Source organism: Panthera leo, chromosome A3, assembly GCF_018350215.1.
Source record: "Panthera leo isolate Ple1 chromosome A3, P.leo_Ple1_pat1.1, whole genome shotgun sequence".
NCBI classification, from domain to species: domain Eukaryota; kingdom Metazoa; phylum Chordata; class Mammalia; order Carnivora; family Felidae; genus Panthera; species Panthera leo.
In genome coordinates this window covers 48,153,725-48,173,735 of record NC_056681.1, presented here as the reverse complement: position 1 = coordinate 48,173,735, position 20,011 = coordinate 48,153,725, and the positions used below count along the sequence as shown (strand labels likewise).

Genomic DNA, 20,011 nt, shown 5'->3' with positions numbered 1-20,011 from the left:
AAAAACCAGGGATTGGACAAGAGCTGAAGACAGAGGACAGGTGTGCGATTGCTGATCCAAGAGAACAGACTGTGTAGCTGGGTGGCGCCATTTACACCACTCCCACGCATGTGCATACGCACCTACAAGCTCCGCAACAATCCACTCCAGTAAGCTATCACCTCCATCTAGTGGAGAGCAGAGCTGTTACACTGAGCCCCGCCCAACTGGGCCAATTTCGTTCTTCAAGAACACAAGTCTCACCGCCGGCTTAATTTATGGACTATAAAGAGCTACACAGACTGACTTCTAGGAGAAAATGAAGCAATTTTAGTCCTACTTCAATCTGCTAGCAGGTTCATCTATTCAATTTTCTTGTTTTTTTTTTTTTTCATTTTTATTTCTCTCACAATTCTTTTCTTTTTCTTGAATACAGAAAGAGAAAAAATTCATTTTTATTTTCAATTTTTGTTAAAAATATCATTCTCTAATTTTCATTACCATATTTTTTTTATTTTTGTGTAATTTTTTTTCAAATTCTACTTTACTTCCATCATTTTATTTTAGTCTACTTCAGTGTATTCACCTTTTCAAATTTTCAGTCAATTTCCTTTTTTTCTTTTTTCTTTCTTTTTCTTTTTTTCTCTTTTTCATTTCTTTTCTTTTTCTTGAATGCAGAAAGAGAAAAAACATCATTTTTACTTTCAATTTTAATTAATAATATTCTTATTTAATTTTCATTACTGTATTTTTTGCTTTTAAGTACATTTTTTAAAAATCAATTTTACTTCATCATTTTATTTTAGTCTACCACACTGTATTCACTTTTTCAAATTTTCAAACGATTTATTTTTTTTATTTACTTTTTATTTTTTCATCTTTTTTCTCCTTTTCATTTATTGTCTTTTTTCTTAAATGCAGAAAACAAAAAAATCATATTTATTTTTAATTTTTATTAAAATATTTTTCTTTCCTTTTTTTTTTACTATACTCTTTACTTTTGTGTATATTTTTTCAAATTATGTTTTACCCTTACCATCTCATTTTAGTCCACTTCGGTGTATTCATTTTTTCAAATTCTCAAACGATTTCCTTTTCTTTTCTTCCCACCTCATTTTTTTCTTTTTTCTTTTCTCTAATATGTCAAACCACTTTCAACACCCAGACCAAAACACACCTAGGATCTAGCATCATCTATTTGATTTGTGTCTGTGTGTGTTTTAATTTTTAATTTCAATATTTTTTAATTTTAATTTTTTTATTTCAATTTTTCTACCTCATTAGTTCCTTTTCTCCCTTCAAAATGACAAAATGAATGAATTTACCCCAAAAGAAAGAGCACGAAGAAATGACAGCCAGGCATTTAACCAACACAGATACAAGCAAGATGTCTGAACCAGAATTTAGAATCACGATAAGAATATTAGCTACAGTTGAAAATAGAGTAGAATCCCTTTCTGCATAGATAAAAGAAGCAAAAAATAGCCAGAATGTAATTAAAAATGCTGTAACTGAGCTGCAATCATGGATGGATGCAGGGGCAACAAGGATGGATGAGGCAGAACAGAGAATCAGCGATATAGAGGACAAACTTATGGAGAATAATGAAGCAGAAAAAAAGAGGGAGATTAAGGCAAAAGAGCATGATTTAAGAATTAGAGAAATTAGTGACTCATTAAAAAGGAACATCAGAATCATAGAGGTCCCAGAAAAGGAAGAGAGAGAAATAGGGGTAGAAGGGTTATGTGAGCAAATCATAGCAGAAAACTTTTCTAACCTGGGGAAAGATACAGACATCAAAATCCAGGAAGCACAGAGGACCCCCATTAGATTCAACAAAAACTGACCATCAACAAGGCATATCATTGTCAAATTCACAAAATACTCAGGCAAGGAGAGAATCATGAAAACAGCAAGGGAAAAAAGGTTCCTAACCTACAAGGGAAGACAGATCAGGTTTGCAGCAGACCTATCCACAGAAATGTGGCAGGCCAGAAAGGAGTGGTGGGATATATTCAGTGTGCTGAATCAGAAAAATATGCAGCCAAGGATTCTTTATCCAACAAGGCTGTCATTCAAAATAGAAGGAGAGATAAAAAGTTTCCCAGACAAACAAAAATTAAAGGAGTTTGTGACCACTAAACCAGCCCTGCAAGAAATTTTAAGGGGAACTTTATGAGGGGAGAAAAGATTAAAAAAAATAAAAAAAAAAAAAAAATATATATATATATATATATATATACACATATATATATATACACACACACATATATATATATACACATATACACACACATATATATATATATATATATATATATATATATACATAAATACCAAAAGCAACAAAAGATTAGAAAGGACCAGAGAACACCACCAGAAACTCCAACTCTACAAGCATCATAATGGCAATAAATTCATTTCTTTCAGTACTCACTCTAAACGTCAATGGACTCAATGCTCCAATCAAAAGACATAGGGTAACAGGATGAATAAGAAAACAAGATCCATCTATATGCTGTTTACAAGAGACCCACTTTAGACCTAAAGACACCTTCAGATTGAAAATAAGGGGATGGAGAACCATTTATTGTGCTAATGGTCAACAAAAGAAAGCCCAAGTAGCCATACTTATATCAGACAATCTAGACTTCAAAATAAAGATTGGATCAAGATATGCAGAAAGGCATTATATCATAACCAAGGGGTCTATCTACCAAGAAGACCTAAGAACTGTAAACATTTATGCACCAAATGTGGAGGAACCCAAATATATAAATCAATTAATCACAAACATAAAGAAACTCATCGATAGTAATACCATAATAGTAGGAGACTTCAACACCCCACTCACAACAATGGACAGATCATGTAATCAAAAAATCAATAAGGAAACAATGGCTTTGAATGACACACTGGACCAGATGGACTTAACAGATATATTCAGAACATTTCATCCTAAAGCAGCAGAATATACATTCTTCTCCTGTGCACATGGAACATTCTCCAGAACAGACCATACACTGGGACACAAATCAGCCCTAAGTAAGTACAAAGACTGAGATCATACCGTGCATATTTTCAGACCACAACATTATGAAACTTGAAATCAACCACAAGAAAAAATTTGGAAAAGTAATAAATACTTGGAGACTGAAGAACATCCTACTAAATAATGAATAGACTAAACAAACAGTTAAAGAGGAAATTAAAAAAGCATATGGAAGTCAATGAAAATGATAGCACCACAACCCAAAACCTCTGGGACACAGCAAAGGCAGTCATAAGAGGAAAGTATATAGCAATCCAGGCCTCCCTAAAGAAGGAAGAAAGATCTGATACACAACCTCACCTTACGCCTTAAGGAGCTGGAAAAAGAACAACAAATAAAACCCCAAACCAGAAGAAGACAGGAAATAATAAAGATTATAGCAGAAATTAATATTATCAAAACCAAAAAAAAACCAAAAAAACAGAAAACAGTAGAATGGATCAATGAAAACAGAAGCTGGTTCTTTGAAAGAATTAACAGAATTGATAAACCACTAGCCAGTTTGATCAAAAAGAAAAAGGAAAGGGCCCAAATAGATAAAATCAAGAATGAAAGAGGAGAGGTCACATCCAACACAACAGAAATAAAAACCATAATAAGAGAATATTATGAGCAATTATATTCCAATAAAATGGGTAATCTGGAAGAAATGGACAAATTTATAGAAACATACACACTACCAAAACTGAAACAGGAAGAAATAGAAAATTTGAACAGACCCATAACCAGTAAGGAAATTGAATTAATAATCAAAACTCTGCCAAAAAACAAGAGTCCAGGGCCAGAAGGCTTTCCAGGGGAATTCTACCAAACATTTAAGGAAGAATTAACACCTATTCTTTTGAAACTGTTCCAAAAAATAGAAATGAAAGGAAAACTTCCAAATTCTTTCTATGAAGCCAGCATTACCTTGATTTCAAAACCAGACAGAGACCCCACTAAAAAGGCGAACTATAGACCAATTTCCCTGGTGAACATGGATGCAAAAATCCTCAACAAGATATTAGCCAACCAGATCCAACAATACATTAAGAAAATTATTCACTACGACCAAGTGGGATTTATACCTAGGATGCAAGGCTGGTTCAATATCCACAAAACAATTAATGTGATTCATCACATCAATAAAAGAAAGGACAAGAACCATATGATCCTCTCAATAGATGTAGAGAAAGTATTTGACAAAATACAGCATCCTTTCTTGATAAAAACCCTCAAGAAAGTAGGGATAGAAAGAGCATACCTTGAGATCATAAAAGCCATATATGAACAACCCGATGCTAATATCATCGTCAATGGGGAAAAAGTGAGAGCTTTCCCCCTAAGGTCAGGAAAAAGACAAGGGATGTCCACTCTCGCCACTGTTATTCAACATAGTATTGGAAGTCTTAGCCTTTGCAATCAGACAACACAAAGAAATAAAAGGCATCCAAATCAACCAGGAGGAGGTCAAACTTTCACCCTTTGCAGATGACATGATACTCTATATGGAAAACCCAAAAGATTATACCAAAAAACTGCTAGAATTGATTCATGAATTCAGCAAAGTTGCAGGATATAAAATCAATGCACAGAAATCAGTTGCATTCCTATACACCAACAATGAAGCAATGGAAAGAGAAATCAAGGAATCGATCCCATTTACAGTTGCACCAAAAAACCATAAAATACCTAGCAATAAATCTAACCAAAAAGGTGAAAAATCTATACACTGAAAACTATAGAAAGCTGATGAAAGAAATTGAAGAAGATACAAAGAAATGGAAAAAGATTCCATGCTCATGGATAGGAAGAGCAAATATTGTTAAAATGCCGATAGTACCCAAAACAATCTACATATTCAACGCAATCCCTATCAAAGTAGCACCAGCATTCTTCACAGAGCTAGAACATATAATCCTAAAATTTGTATGGAACCATAAAAGACCCCAAATAGCCAAAACAATCTTGAAAAATAAAACCAAAGCAGGAGGCATCACAATCCCAGACTTCAAGCTGTACTACAAAGTTGTAATCATTAGGACAGTATGGTACTGGCACAAGAACAGACACTCAAATCAATGGAACAGAATAGACAACCCAGAAATGAACCCACAAACGTATGATGAACAAATCTCTGACAATGCAGGAAAGAATATCCAATGGAACAATGACAGTCTTTTCAGCAAGTGGTGCTGGGAAAACTGGACAGCGACATGCAGAAGAATGAACCTGGACCACTTTCTTATACCATACACAAAAATAAACTCAAAATGGATGAAATACCTCAATGAAAGCAGGAAGCAATCAAAATCCTTGAGGAGAAAGCAAGCAAAAACCTCTTTGATCTTGCCCACAGCAACTTCTTATTCAACACGTCTCCGTAAGCAAGGGAAACAAAAGCAAAATGAACTAGTGGGACCTCATCAAAATAAAAAGCTTCTGCACAGTGAAGGAACCAATCAGCAAAACTAAAAAGCAACCGACAGAATGGGAGAAGATATTTTCAAATGACATATCAGATAAAGGGTTAGTATGCAAAATCTATAAGGAACTTATCAAACTCAACACCCAAAAAACAAATAATCTAGTGAAGAAATGGGCAAAAGACATGAATAGACACTTCTTCAAGGAAGACATCCAGATGGCCAACCGACACATGAAAAAATGCACAATATCACTCATCATCAGGGAAATACAAATCAAAACCACATGAGATACCACCTTACACCTGTCAGAATGGCTAACATTAACAACTGAGGCAACAACAGATGTTGGCGAGGATGCAGAGAAAGAGGATCTCTTTGGCATTGTTGGTGGCAATGCAAGCTGGTGCAGCCACTCTGGAAAACAGTATGGAAGTTCCTCAAAAAACTAAAAATAGAACTATCTCAAGACCCAGCAATTGCACTACTAGGCATTTATCCACGGGATACAGGTGTAATGTTTTGAAGGGACACATGCACCCCCATGTTTATAGCAGCACTATCAACAATAGCCAAAGTATGAAAAGAGCCCAAATGTCCATCAATTGATGAATGGGTAAAGAAGATGTGTGTGTGTGTGTATACACACACACACACACACACACACACACAATGAAGTATTACTCGGCAAACAAAAAGAATGAAATCTTGCCATTTGCAACTACGTGGATGGAACTGGAGGGTATTACGCTAAGTGAAATTAGTCAGAGAAAGACAAAAATCATATGATTTCACTCATATGAGGACTTTAAGAGACAAAACAGATGAACATAAGGGAAGGAAAACAAAAATAATATAAAAACAGGGAGGGGACAAAACAGAAGAGACTCATAAATATGGAGAACAAACAGGGTTGCTGGAGGGGTTGTGGGAGGGGGGATGGGCTAAATGGGTAAGGGGCATTAAGTAATCTACTCCTGAAATCATTGTTTCACTATGTGCGAACTAATTATGATATAAATTTTTAAAAATTAAAAATAAAATTAAAAAAAGATGTGGCATATATATACAATGGAATATTACTCAGCAATCAAAAAGAATGAAATCTTGTCATTTGCATCAATGTGAATGGAACTAGAGCATTTCACTTATGCTAAGCGAAATCAGAGAAGGACAAATGTCATATGACTTCACTCATATGTGGAATTTAAGATACAAAACAGATGAACATAAGGGAAGGGAAGCAAAAATAATATAAAAACATGGAGGAGGACAAAACATAAGAGACTCATAAACACAGAGAACAAACTGAGAGTTGCTGGAGGAGTTTTGGGTGGGGGAATGGGATAAATGGTCAAGGGGCATTAAGGAGGACAGTTAACTGTTGGGACGAGCACTGGGGTTATATGTAGGGGAGGAACCACTGGACTCTACTCCTGAAATAATTATTGCACTATATGCTAACTAACTTGGATATAAATTTTGAAAAAATGAAAAAAGTAAATAAAAAATTTTCTTTTTATGTCAAAAAAGAAAAAAAAAAGGCCCATGAGTATTCCTAACACAACTGGTTAGGAAGTGTGGCCTCCAACCAACAGTCATAGGGACAGATCTCTTAGAAGTAGATCATCCAGCCCAGTCAAGTCTTTAGGTGACAACAACCCCTGCTGTCATCTCATCTCAACCATAGCATCATGAAACTCTGGGCAAGATGTACCAGCTAAGTCACACTTGAATTTCTGACCCACAGACATTGAAATGATAATTAAGGTTGATTTAACCAAGAAAAAGAATGTGTGTGTGTGTGTGTGTGTGTGTGTGTGTGTGTGTATAAAATGACGTGAAAGATAGATAATTGACAGATGATAGATAGATGATAGATAGATAGAGATATATAATGATGATGATAGATAGATAGATAGATAGACACACAGACCTGGTTGAAACTAAAATGCAAAGCCCCCTCTCCCCACTAGTTAGGAAAGTTGCTTCTTTGGAGCCCACAACAATTGACTTTTTTCCCTTGGGTACTCCTTCTATTGCCTGATGTCCTTGCATGATCCGATCCTGTGCCTCAGCCTCCGCAGCATGCTGAGATGAGATCTAGGGACAACCTGAGTCTCATCCTCCCATCCTTAATCCAGCAAGAAAGAGGGTCTCCACTGTTCAAAAGCCAAACTGAAATATCAATGTGTCCTCTTTTTGTTTCTTCTACAACAGTCAAACTCTTTTGTGAGCTAAAGACAAGAATTGTTATTAACCACATTGTAATATGATGGTCAATGAGTCTAATATGATGGTCAATGAGTCTATTGGGGCAACGGCAGGAAAGACTTGAGACAGGCCACCTTGATTTCATTGTGAACCTTTTAAATCCTAGTACCATCTGAGCAACGAATCACCCTGCAGCTACAGTCCCCATGCCACACACACACACCATACCTCAGTCTTGGAACAAGCACTTAAGACTAGATTTTAAATACTTCCTTGGGATATTGTTGTTTCCGTGTCAATAATGAGATGGTGGACAGAACCACTTTTATGCCCTTGACTCTTTTTGTCATGAGATTATTCTACAGAGATGTTCTAGAATGGAATATCTTACCAGCAGAGAGATGATCCTCACTGATCATTTTGAAATCAATGCCGTAGAAATAATCATCTTAAAACAGAGAATGACAATGTTTGAATGACCTAAGAATGGGCATTTATACAGACATATCCTAAGAGAGGGGAAATATGCAACCCTGACTGTGGGGAATTTGCCTAAAAATCACTGGAGCCCAACGCTTGATGGAAATGGCCCCAGCTCAGGCAGGAACACTCAGGGAGCTCACTGCAGAGGGGCATTACTAATTTAGCAAACTGGGAGGCCTGCCTCACATTTGCTGGAAGTGGACAGTGCGTGAAAGCAATAATCTGAAGGAAATGCTGTTTTAGACTATACACTTGCCCATGTAAGGGTCAGAGCTAATGCCACCTCCAGTGATGCCTCACCGGCTGTGGGCATCTGCCAACGCAACAGCCTGGCTCTGTGCCCTGGACTCATAGGCTGTGGGGACAGGCTTTGTTCCCAAGCTTCACCAACAGGGGCTAGAAATTGGTCCCGCACAATGATAACAGCCAGAACACTGGGCAACCTTGGAAGGCAAGACATATCTGGACATGAACACCTGACACTATGTGTTGGTAGGGGCAATTTCCATTCCCTGGAACCACCTGAAAGCCAAGATTTCTGACAAACATTCTCAGGAATGAATTCCCAGGCCTGTAGTCGGGAATCATGTGGGACATTAGAAGAGCATACCTATGTTGGTTATCAAAAGCTCAGCTCTGTGGTCTCTTCTGCACCAGCCAGGGGACACTGGACACTACTCTCGGCATTCCCACGGTGTCAGAGTCTGGACACATCCTAGGTAAAATAAATACAGGACTGCACACAAAGTAGCAATGAAGTGGTGAATAGCTGCCTAGCCTTCCCCCTTAGGTAACAAAGAAAGGAGGAAGAATGCTAGAGCAGGGGATGATGGACTGTCTGGTAATGTACATAAGGACCTATTCCAGCTGTCTGAAGTCCCTGCCATGTGTGTGAGACTCACCAAAGCTCTCCACATCTCTGAGGAAAATAAGAATACCTCCATGACATGGAAACATATATGGCAGCATCAGGTATATTGCAGTTTTAAAAAATATAAAGGTGTAGGGTAACTCTGAAGGGGAAAATAGCACCAAGCAACCTATATCAAGGCTGGAGGGGCTTCCAGGATGGATAAACAGGTACAGAGTATTCCTAGAAAGGTCAGTGATTGAGATTTGGACTTATCAGAGGGTAAAGCAATTGCTTACTGTCTGGAGAAGCCAATGTAGATAGAATCATCATCAATATGACTTGGGAAAAATTTTTTTCAAGAACAATTACAGGGGACATTTACAAAATGTGTATTCAAAATTCTGAATAAGTTAAACAATATAAAATAAGCAATTGAACATCTGGAAAATTTGCTTACAAAGAAAGAATAATCAGGTATAAAAATAAAAACAGTAAAACCTTGGATTCCGAGTAACTTGTTCTGCAAGTGTTCTGCAACCTGAGCAAACATTTCTAATAAATTTTAACTTGATAAACAAGTGATGTCTTGTCATACAAGTACTATGTGATGCCAAACATCACATGATCACAACTGAGCCAATGGTTCTTGAAATTCACTGTGATATACAAGTGCTTTCTATTACAAGCATCACTCCAAAATGAATTATGCTCGCAAACCAAGGTTTTACTACATAAAAAAGAAATATTTGGCACAACACTTATCACAATAGCTGACTATAGAAAAAAAAATGAATCAGTCAATTCATGGGCATTGTTTAATGTGAGAATGAGTTTTGAGAGGCCTCCTGGGAAGGACGCCAGCTCTGAGGGCCTCTATGCATGAGAACAGGCTGCCAGCTTCAAAGCAGCCTTTTTTCCATCCATAGGGCCATATGGTCACTGAGGCCTGGGGGTCTGAAATCTTACAGCAGGCAAGGAGTGGCAACCCCTTCCCTGATCCACTGCAGCCTCTACAAACCAGCCTCAGCTTGGGCCCATGCCCTACACTTGGGTGACTTATTGTGATTCAGCGGCATCCTCTCCAGGGACTCACTCAGAACTGTGCTCCCCAAAATGTGGTCCAGGACCAGGACCAGCAGCATCCCCCAGGAGCAGGTGAAGATGCAAACTCTCCAGCCTTGCCAGACTTGACTGGGTCAGAATCCTGAGTGAGGAAAAGGTCCAGGGTCCTGGGTGTCCACAGGCCTTCAGGGCATTCTGGTCCCCCTGAGTTCACAAGTAGCTGCAGACATGTGCTGAAGCCTTTCACAGGCCCAGAGCTGAAGCCTTGTTTGGAAAGATGTGTTCTTTAGTTCTTCCAGGGCCTCATTTGCTATTCCAGATGGAGGCTGTGAGGGTCTTTCTCTAGAACCCAGACTGCACACAAGAGATTGTGTCCACTGAACCCTGAGAACCAAGGCCACTAGAGGGCACCTATGCTCACCTACTGGTCACAGCTCAGCTATCTCGAAGCTCACTGGCTTTGCTCTGGGTCTGTCTCTTACTCCACCCTCCCTCCCCTAAAGCAAATTCCTACAAAGGGATCTATAGGCCCAGGGTGTGTCAAGGGTCACCCTGCTGCAACACCTTTGGAGAGAGGACTCTTACATCATCCAGCCAGGCCCCCAGGCTGAGCACATGGCAGAGAAGTGCAAAGGGAGATGCAGTGAGCTCAGCTGGAACCTCCTGCTTCTGGGATCTCAAACTCCCATAGCCTGGCATAATCCCAGGAGTCAATGAGCCTTATCTGGTCTCCTGCTCAAGGTGGGCTGAGAAGCTGAGGAGGGACACAGACACATGGACCCATCAAGACCTCCATGGTCTTTCCTTCACAGGATACCCATTTTCTCTGGACAGGATGCCTTCTGTCTCCCCCAAAGCTAACTCTTGGCAACTAACTCAACCTTTTGGCTCTGTCCTTGTTTCAGTGGCTCTTGTTCTACTGTTTTGCCCTGGGATCACCTTCCACTTCTACCTCTTGCTGTTGTGTCCTTGTTTCAGCCTGTGATTCTGGGGCATACAAATGAAGTCCCTCTCCAGTGAGGTGCTGAGGGAGAGGTTGTCTGGAAATCAGCTACAGGGGACCCCTCCCTCTCACTGCTGGTTCTTTTCAAACCACCCTGCCTGAGCTTGCCCCCCTCTCTAGACAGGAGGCAATTATGCAGCTTGGGATGGGGGAGTCAGGGTGACATGTGGGAAGGGACAGGGTATGATAGCAGAGAGGAGATCCAGAGGGAGGAGTTGCTCTGAAGCTGATATACTGGACCAATGCCCAAGGAGGCTCAGTGGGAGCCTGAGCTAGAAGGACAAAGGCCATGGGTGTCCAAGTATCTGTAGTCATTCCAAACTGGCGGTGCCGGTGGGCTCTGCCCTGGGCCATGCTGCTGCTTCTCTTAGGTTCTGAGTTCCTGGAAGAAGTAGAGAGTGAAGATGAAAAATCTACGATGAGCTACTTACTTGCAACTGTGGAATATGCCATACACATATTCAACCTGCAGAGCAACGATACAAATGCCTACAGGCTGGTGCGCATCTTAAAGCCCAGGAGAGAGCAGGTATGTACCACATCTTCTGGCTTAATTACCAGCACTTGCTATGAAGTCAGTATCAGAGGTGCAGTCAGGGGTCCTATCTAGGGATATTGTTCACCATCTGAAGTCCGTAATACAGCAAAAATACAAACACCACAGTTAGTTACAGTTTTATGAAAGAAACAATTTAAAAATGCAAACACCCAGCTCAATGTATACCACATGTAAGATGTTTTCCTCTTCATCATTTTTAGAAGTTACTTATTGATGATCAAAATATGGACTATGGAATGGTAGTCCTATGAAATGATCCTGAGTAAGGCAAAGACCAAGACAGAAAGGAGGAGAAGGAGACAGATTGAGAAATGCAGAGGAGACATAATGAAGAAATATTCTAAGAAAACATATGCAAACAGGAACAGACAACAGACACCAAGAGAGGAGGGAGTGGGGATGGAGGATCCAGGGAGAAAGGATTCTTCCTCATCCAGAGCAGCCACTGTGACCTCAGGGCCTCTTCTCTGCACTCCTCCCATACTCTTCCTAGACCATGGTTCTCAATCCTGGAGTACTGTTCTTATAATGGAGAGTCTACAGAATGCAGCCAAGAATGCCATTTTCACAGGGGCTCTAACAGGAACAGGTCTGGTTGTGTGTATGAAGGGGTTTGGGGTGTGTAAGTGTGGGTGTGAGTGTCTCAGTGAATTTGAGTGCAAGTGTATATGTGTGTTAGTATTAATTTTTGAGTGAGTGTGTGACTTTTTGTGTGTGTAGGTATGAGTGTGAGTGAGTGTGGGTTAGTGTGTGGTATGTCTGTGAGTGTGAACATACAGCAAGTGTATGTAAGTATGTATGTCTGTGAGAGAATTGTGTGTGTACATTGGGAGCCCAGGACCTTCCTCTCTCTCCCTCTGGACCTCTGCCCTGAGAGCCTGAGGGAAGGGCAGTGGGAGCTCCACCCTGCATGAGCTCCACCCTCTGTGGACACTGCAATGCCAGCTTCCAGCTGGGTCTGCCACCCAAGCTCTCTCAGGCTGGGCTCTCTCTACTGTGGGTTTCCTAGATCTGCACTTGCACTCAGTTTGGGAGTTGGGGGAAATGGAGAGTGGAGTGGGGGTTATGGGATGGAATGAAGCATAATAGAGTGGAGAAGAGATAAAAAAAAATCAGAATGTACTTTGTATTAGAACAAGAGGTATCCAGAAGCCATGTTCATGTGCGTGTGTGTGTGTGTGTGTTATGTGTGTGTGTGTGTGTGCGTGTGTGCTCACACATGTGTCTGTACATGTGAGTGTTCCGGCAGCATTGCAGGGCATTTTCCTATTGCCAGGCAGGTGACAGGTGTGACAATGGGGCTGTAGATGCGCCTCCCACTCTGGGGCTGTTACTCAGCAAACTCTTACAGAGACAACACCCTGCCAGGCCCTGGGCACCTGTGCCCAAGGGGTGCTGTTGTAGCTTTAGAAGCATGCTGGACGTCAGGCTCGGTCTCCTTGGGGTATTTGGGGACATGGGGCAGTGGGTGTGATGTATTAATGCTGAATGACTCAGCTGGCATTTCCCCCTGGCCTGAATATCAACCACAGGCCTCTTTGCTCTGAATTCCCCAAGCTTGGCCTTACCCCCAGCAAGCTGACACAGCCCCAAAGGAAGCTCCTTAGTGGAGGAGTGTTTGGGGCTGTCTCTACACTGCATGGATCTACAGTAGCAGTTGCTCAAGGGTACCATGAGGTGGGTTCTCATGTTAATGTCCATGTCTGTAACAGTTCAAGGAGGACAGCACATTGGCATTCTCTTTTGAGCTTCAGCTTAGAAGAACAAGATGTGGGAAATTTGATGAAGACATTGCCAACTGTCCCTTTCAAGCAAGTTCAGAGAAGAACAATGTAAGACACACAGCAGGTCCTTTGGGTTACACAGCTGAGGATGCAGCATGGAGCTGAGGGGAGGTGGTGAAGATGACAGTGCCATTCCTTGAGACACAGAGGAGTGAGGGAGCTTCAGGCCTTGTCACACCCATGGCTGGTGCTGCAGTTGGAGCCAGCTGGGAAAGCCAGCCCCAAGATCCACTTGTAGGTCCCTAGCCAATCTGGGAACTGATTCTGAATACTCACCCCATGCTAGCTGCCTGTCCCCAAAGCCACAGTGGTATCAGATTGCTCCTGGTCACGAGGATTCAGGTCTCCTGGGAAGGCCATAGGATATCCCTTCTCTGGTCTTTATTGACCTCCTTTTTCTAAATAATTCATGGGGAGCATATTGAGATGGGCAACATGACCTTTGCCAAAATGGCTTTCTCAGGTCCCACTGAGAAAAGAATCAATGGCATGGGGATTGAGGAGGGACCCATGACCCTCCTTCCCATGCCTTGACCAGGTTCCACTGACTTATCAGCTGCAGCTCCAGGGGAAATGGTCAAGGTGAACCCCAGCTCTGGGATATACCTCACCTGGAGTGATGGGCTCTTCTGAGCTAGCACCCCTTGGGAGAGAGCACCCCAATGCTCTACTAAGGGTCTGGGTTACACTGGGTCAGCCTAAAGGTCCCCTGGAGACCACTGGCCTAAAGATGAGAAAATGACACAGGAGTCCCTGAGATCAGGACAAGGGCCCAGGTCCAGAACAGGCAAGGGGAAGCACCTGAGGGCCACAGCCTGCCCCACAGCTGCTCATCCTGTGATGTGTGATTGGGATGTGTGCTGTGTTTAATGCTGAAGCTACTATTTCTAACCACTCTCCACTCACCTTCCATCCCTGTGCTTGACCCTCAGATCATCACCTGCTTTTTCACCATCGCCAGTGAGCCCTGGTTAACACTGTTTGAACTCTGGAACAAGACCTGCTTGGATGGCTTCCACAAATGAGACTCCAGCCCATCTAGCTCTGGCTGCTCTCCTCTGGGACACCAGTGATGTCCTGTGGGTGGCCTTTCAGTGGTTGAGTAGGTCCAAGTTTTGTTCTCTTTATTTGTAAATATCTGGTATCTCCTATTGGGGCATTGTGAAAATTCCTCATTACTTCATATAGAAAAATCATTAAACATTAGCATTCCAAGAAGCTTTGTGTGGCATGGTTCCAGAAGGATGGGACGAGCAAGTGAAGAAATCATCCAGCAGGGAAACATCATAGTCCCAAGTGTGTGAGTTCTCTTCCCTCTAGGACCTCTGCTTTAGTAAGTCATTAGTCTTATTATCATTGTCTCAATGTTGCTTTTAAAGCTCCATAGAGAATGTGAACACATATTACAATGTTGTCTTTCAGTGAGACTGTATCTACACACACACAGGCAAGGATCGGATTCGGTCCTCAAGGCCATGGATGCCTCCCACCCCCACACAGATTTTCCTCTAGTGCCAGTGCAGCTGGTGACCCCAGGACTTGACACTCCATACTCCACATCAATATCTTCTTCCACCCCTAGCTTTGGTTAGCAAGGCTTTCTCTGTACCAGTGGCACTTCACCAGCAGAGGACACACATCTCAGTGGGGAAAGATAAGGACTATGGACAGCACTTCACCCCCAGGAAAAGCTTCAGTGGGGAAGGGCTTAGGGTCCCAACCTCAGACTGGCATCCAGAGATGAGAACCACAGGGTTCTCACACACTTCAGCAGGACAAAACTCGTGGCTGCTCAGTGACTCATAAAACAGCCACATTAACTTTCTCCCTCCTCTGCTTCCCTTCCTCTCTGTGTCCCCCGTCATCACTTCCTAAATGCACTACTTGCCCCAGAAAGTCTTCATTGCAGGGTCTCCCTGGGGACTTACAGCAGACATGTATGCTACAGGGCTCATCCTCTACAGCAGACATCTTCAGGGCTCATCCTCTACAGAGACCTGGATGGACCTCCCAGGAATGTATGATTCTAGGCTGAGCCACAGGGAGCCACTGCAGCGTCCACAGAGGCTGGAGCTCATGCAGGGTGGAGCTCCTACTGCCCTTCCCTCTGGCCCTCAGGGAAGAGGTCCAGAGAGAGATAGAGGAAAGTCCTGGGCCCCCAATGTGCACACACACACTCATTCACAGACATACACACTCACACACGCTGCAGTGCCAGCTCCCGGCTGGGTCTGCCACCCAAGCTCTCTCAGGCTACACCTCTGCTGTGGGTTTCCCAGATCTGCACTTGCACTGAGTTTGGGTATTGTGGAAAATGGAAGGTGGAGGGAGGGTATGGGATGGAATGAAGCAGAATAGAGTGGAGAGGAGTAGAGAGAATTCCAGCAGCACTTTGTAATAAGACAAGAAGTATCCAGAAGCCATGTTCATGTGTGGGTGTGTGCACGCCTACATGGGAGTATTCCATCAGCACTGCAGGGCCTTTTCCTATTGTTTGGCAGGTGGCAGGTGTGACAATGGGGCTGTAGATGAGTCTCCCACTCTGGGACTGATGTTACTCAACAAACTCTACAGAGCCAACACCAACCTAGACACTGGGCACTGGGCACCTGTGCCCCAGGAGTGCTGCTGCAGCTTCAGAAGCATACTGGATGTCAGGCCGGGTCTCCCAGGGGCATCTAGGGACTTGGAGCTCCAGGGTGTGATGTATTAATGGTGTATGACTCAGATGGCGTCTCCCCCTGGCCTGAATACCAATCACAGGCCTCTTTGCTGTGAATTCCCCAAGCTTGGCCTTACCCCCAGCAAGTTGACCCAGCCCCAGAGGCATCTCCCTAGTGGGGGAGTGTTTGAGCTCTCCCTACACTGCATGGATCTACACTAGCAGCTGCTCAACAGAACCATGGTGGGTTGGCATCTAATGTCTCCATGTACCACAGATAGAAGAGAGCCTGGCCTTCTCCATGGAGCTGGAGCTTTGCAGAACCAAATGTGGGAAATTTGATGATGACATTGACAACTGTCCCTTCCAAGAAAGCCCAGAGCTGAACAATGTAAGACACACAGAAGACCCCTTGTGTTACATAGCTGACGTTACAGCTTGGGGCAGGGGGGGAGGGGGAGTAGATAACAGTGCCATTCCTTGGGACACAAAGGAGTGAGGGAGAAACCGGCCCTGTCACACTCATGGCTGGTGCTGCAGTAGGAATGAGCCAGGCAGGCCAGGCCCAGGGTCCACTGGTAGGCCCCTAGCCAATGTCATAACTGACTCTGTCCACTCACCTCATTCTAGCACCTGTCCCACGGGCCATAGTGGGGTCAGGTTGCTCCTGGCCACAAGGGTCCATGTCTCCTGGGGCTGAGACAGGAAGTCCCTTCTCTGAGCTTTATCCATCTCCCTCTCCTGCCTTCAGGAGAGGGGCATGTCAGGATGGGCTACATCACCTGGCCTGTTGTGGCTATTTCTGAGGTTCTCTTGTCTCTGCCGAGTGCATGAGGGTGTGAGGGTTGAGGAGAATCCCACACTCCTCCCTCCCATGCCCTGACCTGCATCCCACTGATCTATCAGCTGCTGCTCCAGGGGAAAAGTTCAAGGTGAACCCCAGCTCGGGGACATGACCACCTGGTACAAGGGGCTACTCTGACATAGCATCCCCTGGGAGAGAGCACCCTAATGCTCTACTAGGGGCCTGGGTCACACTGCATCCACCTGAGTGTTCCCCTGACGTCCACTTGTCTAAGGATGAGAACATGGTACAGGAGCCCTTGAGGTCAGGACAAGGCCCCAGGCACAAAACAGACAGGGCTCAGGCAGAGATGCACCTGAGGTCCACAGCCTGCATCCCCAGCTGCTCATCTCAGGAGGTGTGGTTGGGATGTGTGCTGTGTTGAGAGCTAGAGTCTCTGTTTTCCACCACTCTCCATTCACCTTCCACCTGTGCTTGATCCCTCAGACTTTCAACAGCTTCTTCACCATTGCCACTATACCCTGGGAAACCACCTTCAAACACCTGTACAATGTTTGCTTCGAGGGCTTCCATTGAGTGCTGCTATACCCTGCCTGACTGTGGCTGTTCTGGATCCAGTTGCTCCTTATAGGTGTCTCTTCAGTGGCTGTGCAACACCAGCTCTGTTTGTTTTCTAGCAAGTGCCTGGATCTCACTTCCAGCCATTATGGAAATTCCTCATTGTCCATTTTTTTCATATAGAATAGATTATTAAAAATCAGCATTTCAAGAAGCTTTGTGTGTCAGGGTTCCAGAAGGAGGGGATGAGCAAGTGAAGGAATCATCCATCAGGGAAACCTCATGGTCCCAAGTGTGTGAGTTTTCTTCCCTCTACGACCTCTGGGCCAGTTCCAGGTGGCACAATCTAGAAGCACAAGTGCTTCTGAGCTGCTGTTCTGGGCTCATGGGGGATGACCTACATCTCCAGATGTGCAATGACCATGACTCTGAAGGCAACCCAAAGTAAAAGATGAACCCAGACAGGCCCTTGGCCCTCAGGACAAATGTGGCACCTGTCTTGTGAATCTTCTAGAAGAAAATTTGGCAAACTTTTGTCCTTTGAGGGTCCAATGGTCTTGTTCTCAACTCCCCAGTGTCGCCTTGAAAGTACCATAGACAATATGAACACAAATAAGGGTGTTGTATTCCAGTCAGACTGTATTTACACACAGGCAGGGGCCACATTTGGTTCTCAAGCTGTGGCAGCACCACCTAACCAGTCATCCCTTCAGTGCCCATGCAGTTGGACTACCCGGTGGCTGACATTCCCTGCTTCACCCCAATGTCCTTGTCTCCCTCAATTTCTGCTCAAGGCTTCCTCTGTGCAAGTGGCACTCCAGAAGCAGAGCAGGCACACCTCAGTGGGGAGAAGTAAGGCAACATTCCATCCCCAGGTGGGGCTGTAGTGTGGAAGGGCCCAATATCCCAGCCTCAGAGAGGCTGTCAGAGGCAAGATCCACAGGGTATCACACTTTCCTGCAGGACAAAACCCATGGCTGCTCAGTGACCCATAACAACAGCCACATTGACTTCTCCCTCTTCTGCCTCCCTTTTTTTTTTGTGTGTGCCCTTGTGATCATCTCCCAAATGAATTATCTACATTCTCCAGCCTGCCTCACAGGGTCTCACTGGGGATTCAGCAGACATGTGGTATTAGATGTCTTCAGGGCTTATCCTCCATAGAGACCTGGATGGGCTTCCTATTATTCCAGACAGAGACGGGGGAGAGCCTGGCAGTGGGCATCCTTGCTGCTGGCTGAGCATCACTCAGCATGGACACAGCTGTGCTCTTGTCCCACAGCACCCCCACCTAGTCCCAGACTTGAGTAGATTTTTCTGAAGATCCTCCCACCCACCACCCTCCTGCCTGCTCCCACATTGGTCTGTTCTGAGTTGTGCCTCAATCCACAGAGGGAAGCATAAAGGGGCCTCTTTATCCACTGTGATCCCAACATATTTTCCACAGTCAATTCCACTAATTCTACTGAAGTACCATCATGTAGCTCTAGGAGACAGTCTCCTGTGGTGGGAATGGGAGAGGTAACTGTCCAGGCCCTTTGTGAGCTCATCCCACCTCCTGGAACTGGGGGAGTGGAGCCAACAAGGTAAGGCATCAAGTTGTGGTTCCTGGCAGGGTCTCACTAAATTTTGTACCAGATCACATTTGTGGGGCTTCGTTAATCGTTCCGCCCCTCCTTCTCCCATGGGAATCTACAGAAAGTAGGGATTTTCTCACAGTTTCTACTGTGCCCAAGGCCCTGAGGGTGAGTACATGTTTCAGGTGTTCCAGCTTTTTAATAAGTGTAGGACTGAGAGACTAGTTCTTGTGGGAACACCCCTCTCCCTTACCCTGTCCATCCTTATTGGTTTGGGGTGGTCCTGCCTGCTTCTTTTCCAGAGTCTGTGTGTTAAAGGTACAGGGAAATGGGTTTCTGCATACTCACTGTTGCCATAGGTAGGTCCTTAGGCAAAGCCCTGCCAGAGGCAGAGACAGAGGCAGCAAGTTGCTAGAAACATAATTCAGCTGCCTGGCCAGGTCTCAATTACCAGAAAGGAAAAGAGGCCCAGTCCATGGCTTAGTCTGGAGGACTAAGGCTTCTTAGGAGGGCTTCTTCTTCTCCTGAAACGTGAGTCAAGTGTTGACTCCACCACCCTAGCTGTTGGTTGACCTGTCAGCCTCAGTCTCTGGGTCAAGACCTGAAGGCTTGAAAATAGCTGTAGTGGCTATCAAATGCTCTTCACATATTAATAGTGTTCTGCTCTGTGGCCACTTCACCAACTACCAGGGACATTGACACTTTCCTCAACTTTTCCAGGGTGTCAGGGTCATGATATAGCCTCAAGTAAATACAGGACTGAACACAAAGTAACAACAAAGTGGAAAGCTTGAGGAGGCCTTGGAGGATGCCCAGGCTTCGCCCATTGGGGCCAAAAGGATAAGGGGGGTTGGAACCTGGGGGAGGGGGAGCTGGCAGGTGATGTACATAAGAATATATCCCAGCAGCCTGCAGTCCTTGCCATATGCGTGAGCCTTAGCATGACTCTGTACATTCCAGATATCTACTCCAGTCCCTGATGCTGACACCCCTCAGATCTCAATACCTTACATGA

General features: G+C 43.9%; 1 protein-coding gene across 4 annotated transcripts; it reads left to right on the top strand.

The window, feature by feature from the left end:
* Nucleotides 1-11,262: 11,262 nt before the first annotated feature.
* LOC122215880 (cystatin-9-like) lies at nucleotides 11,263-17,634 on the top strand. Of its 4 annotated transcripts, none has more exons than XR_006200594.1 (4): nucleotides 11,282-11,580; nucleotides 13,323-13,442; nucleotides 14,327-14,496; nucleotides 17,348-17,434. XR_006200594.1 is itself a non-coding variant. In XM_042931785.1 (3 exons), exons 1-3 carry the CDS (start codon nucleotides 11,341-11,343, stop codon nucleotides 17,435-17,437), a joined length of 444 nt encoding a protein of 147 aa, XP_042787719.1. In that variant the 5' UTR covers nucleotides 11,263-11,340; the 3' UTR covers nucleotides 17,438-17,634. The 4 variants fall into 4 exon arrangements, 2 of the variants coding, with proteins under 2 accessions (XP_042787719.1, XP_042787718.1); XR_006200595.1 differs by lacking the exon at nucleotides 17,348-17,434 and adding an exon at nucleotides 16,334-16,421; XM_042931785.1 differs by lacking the exons at nucleotides 13,323-13,442; nucleotides 14,327-14,496 and adding an exon at nucleotides 16,334-16,447 and having other exon boundaries at nucleotides 11,263-11,580; nucleotides 17,348-17,634.
* Nucleotides 17,635-20,011: the final 2,377 nt, after the last annotated feature.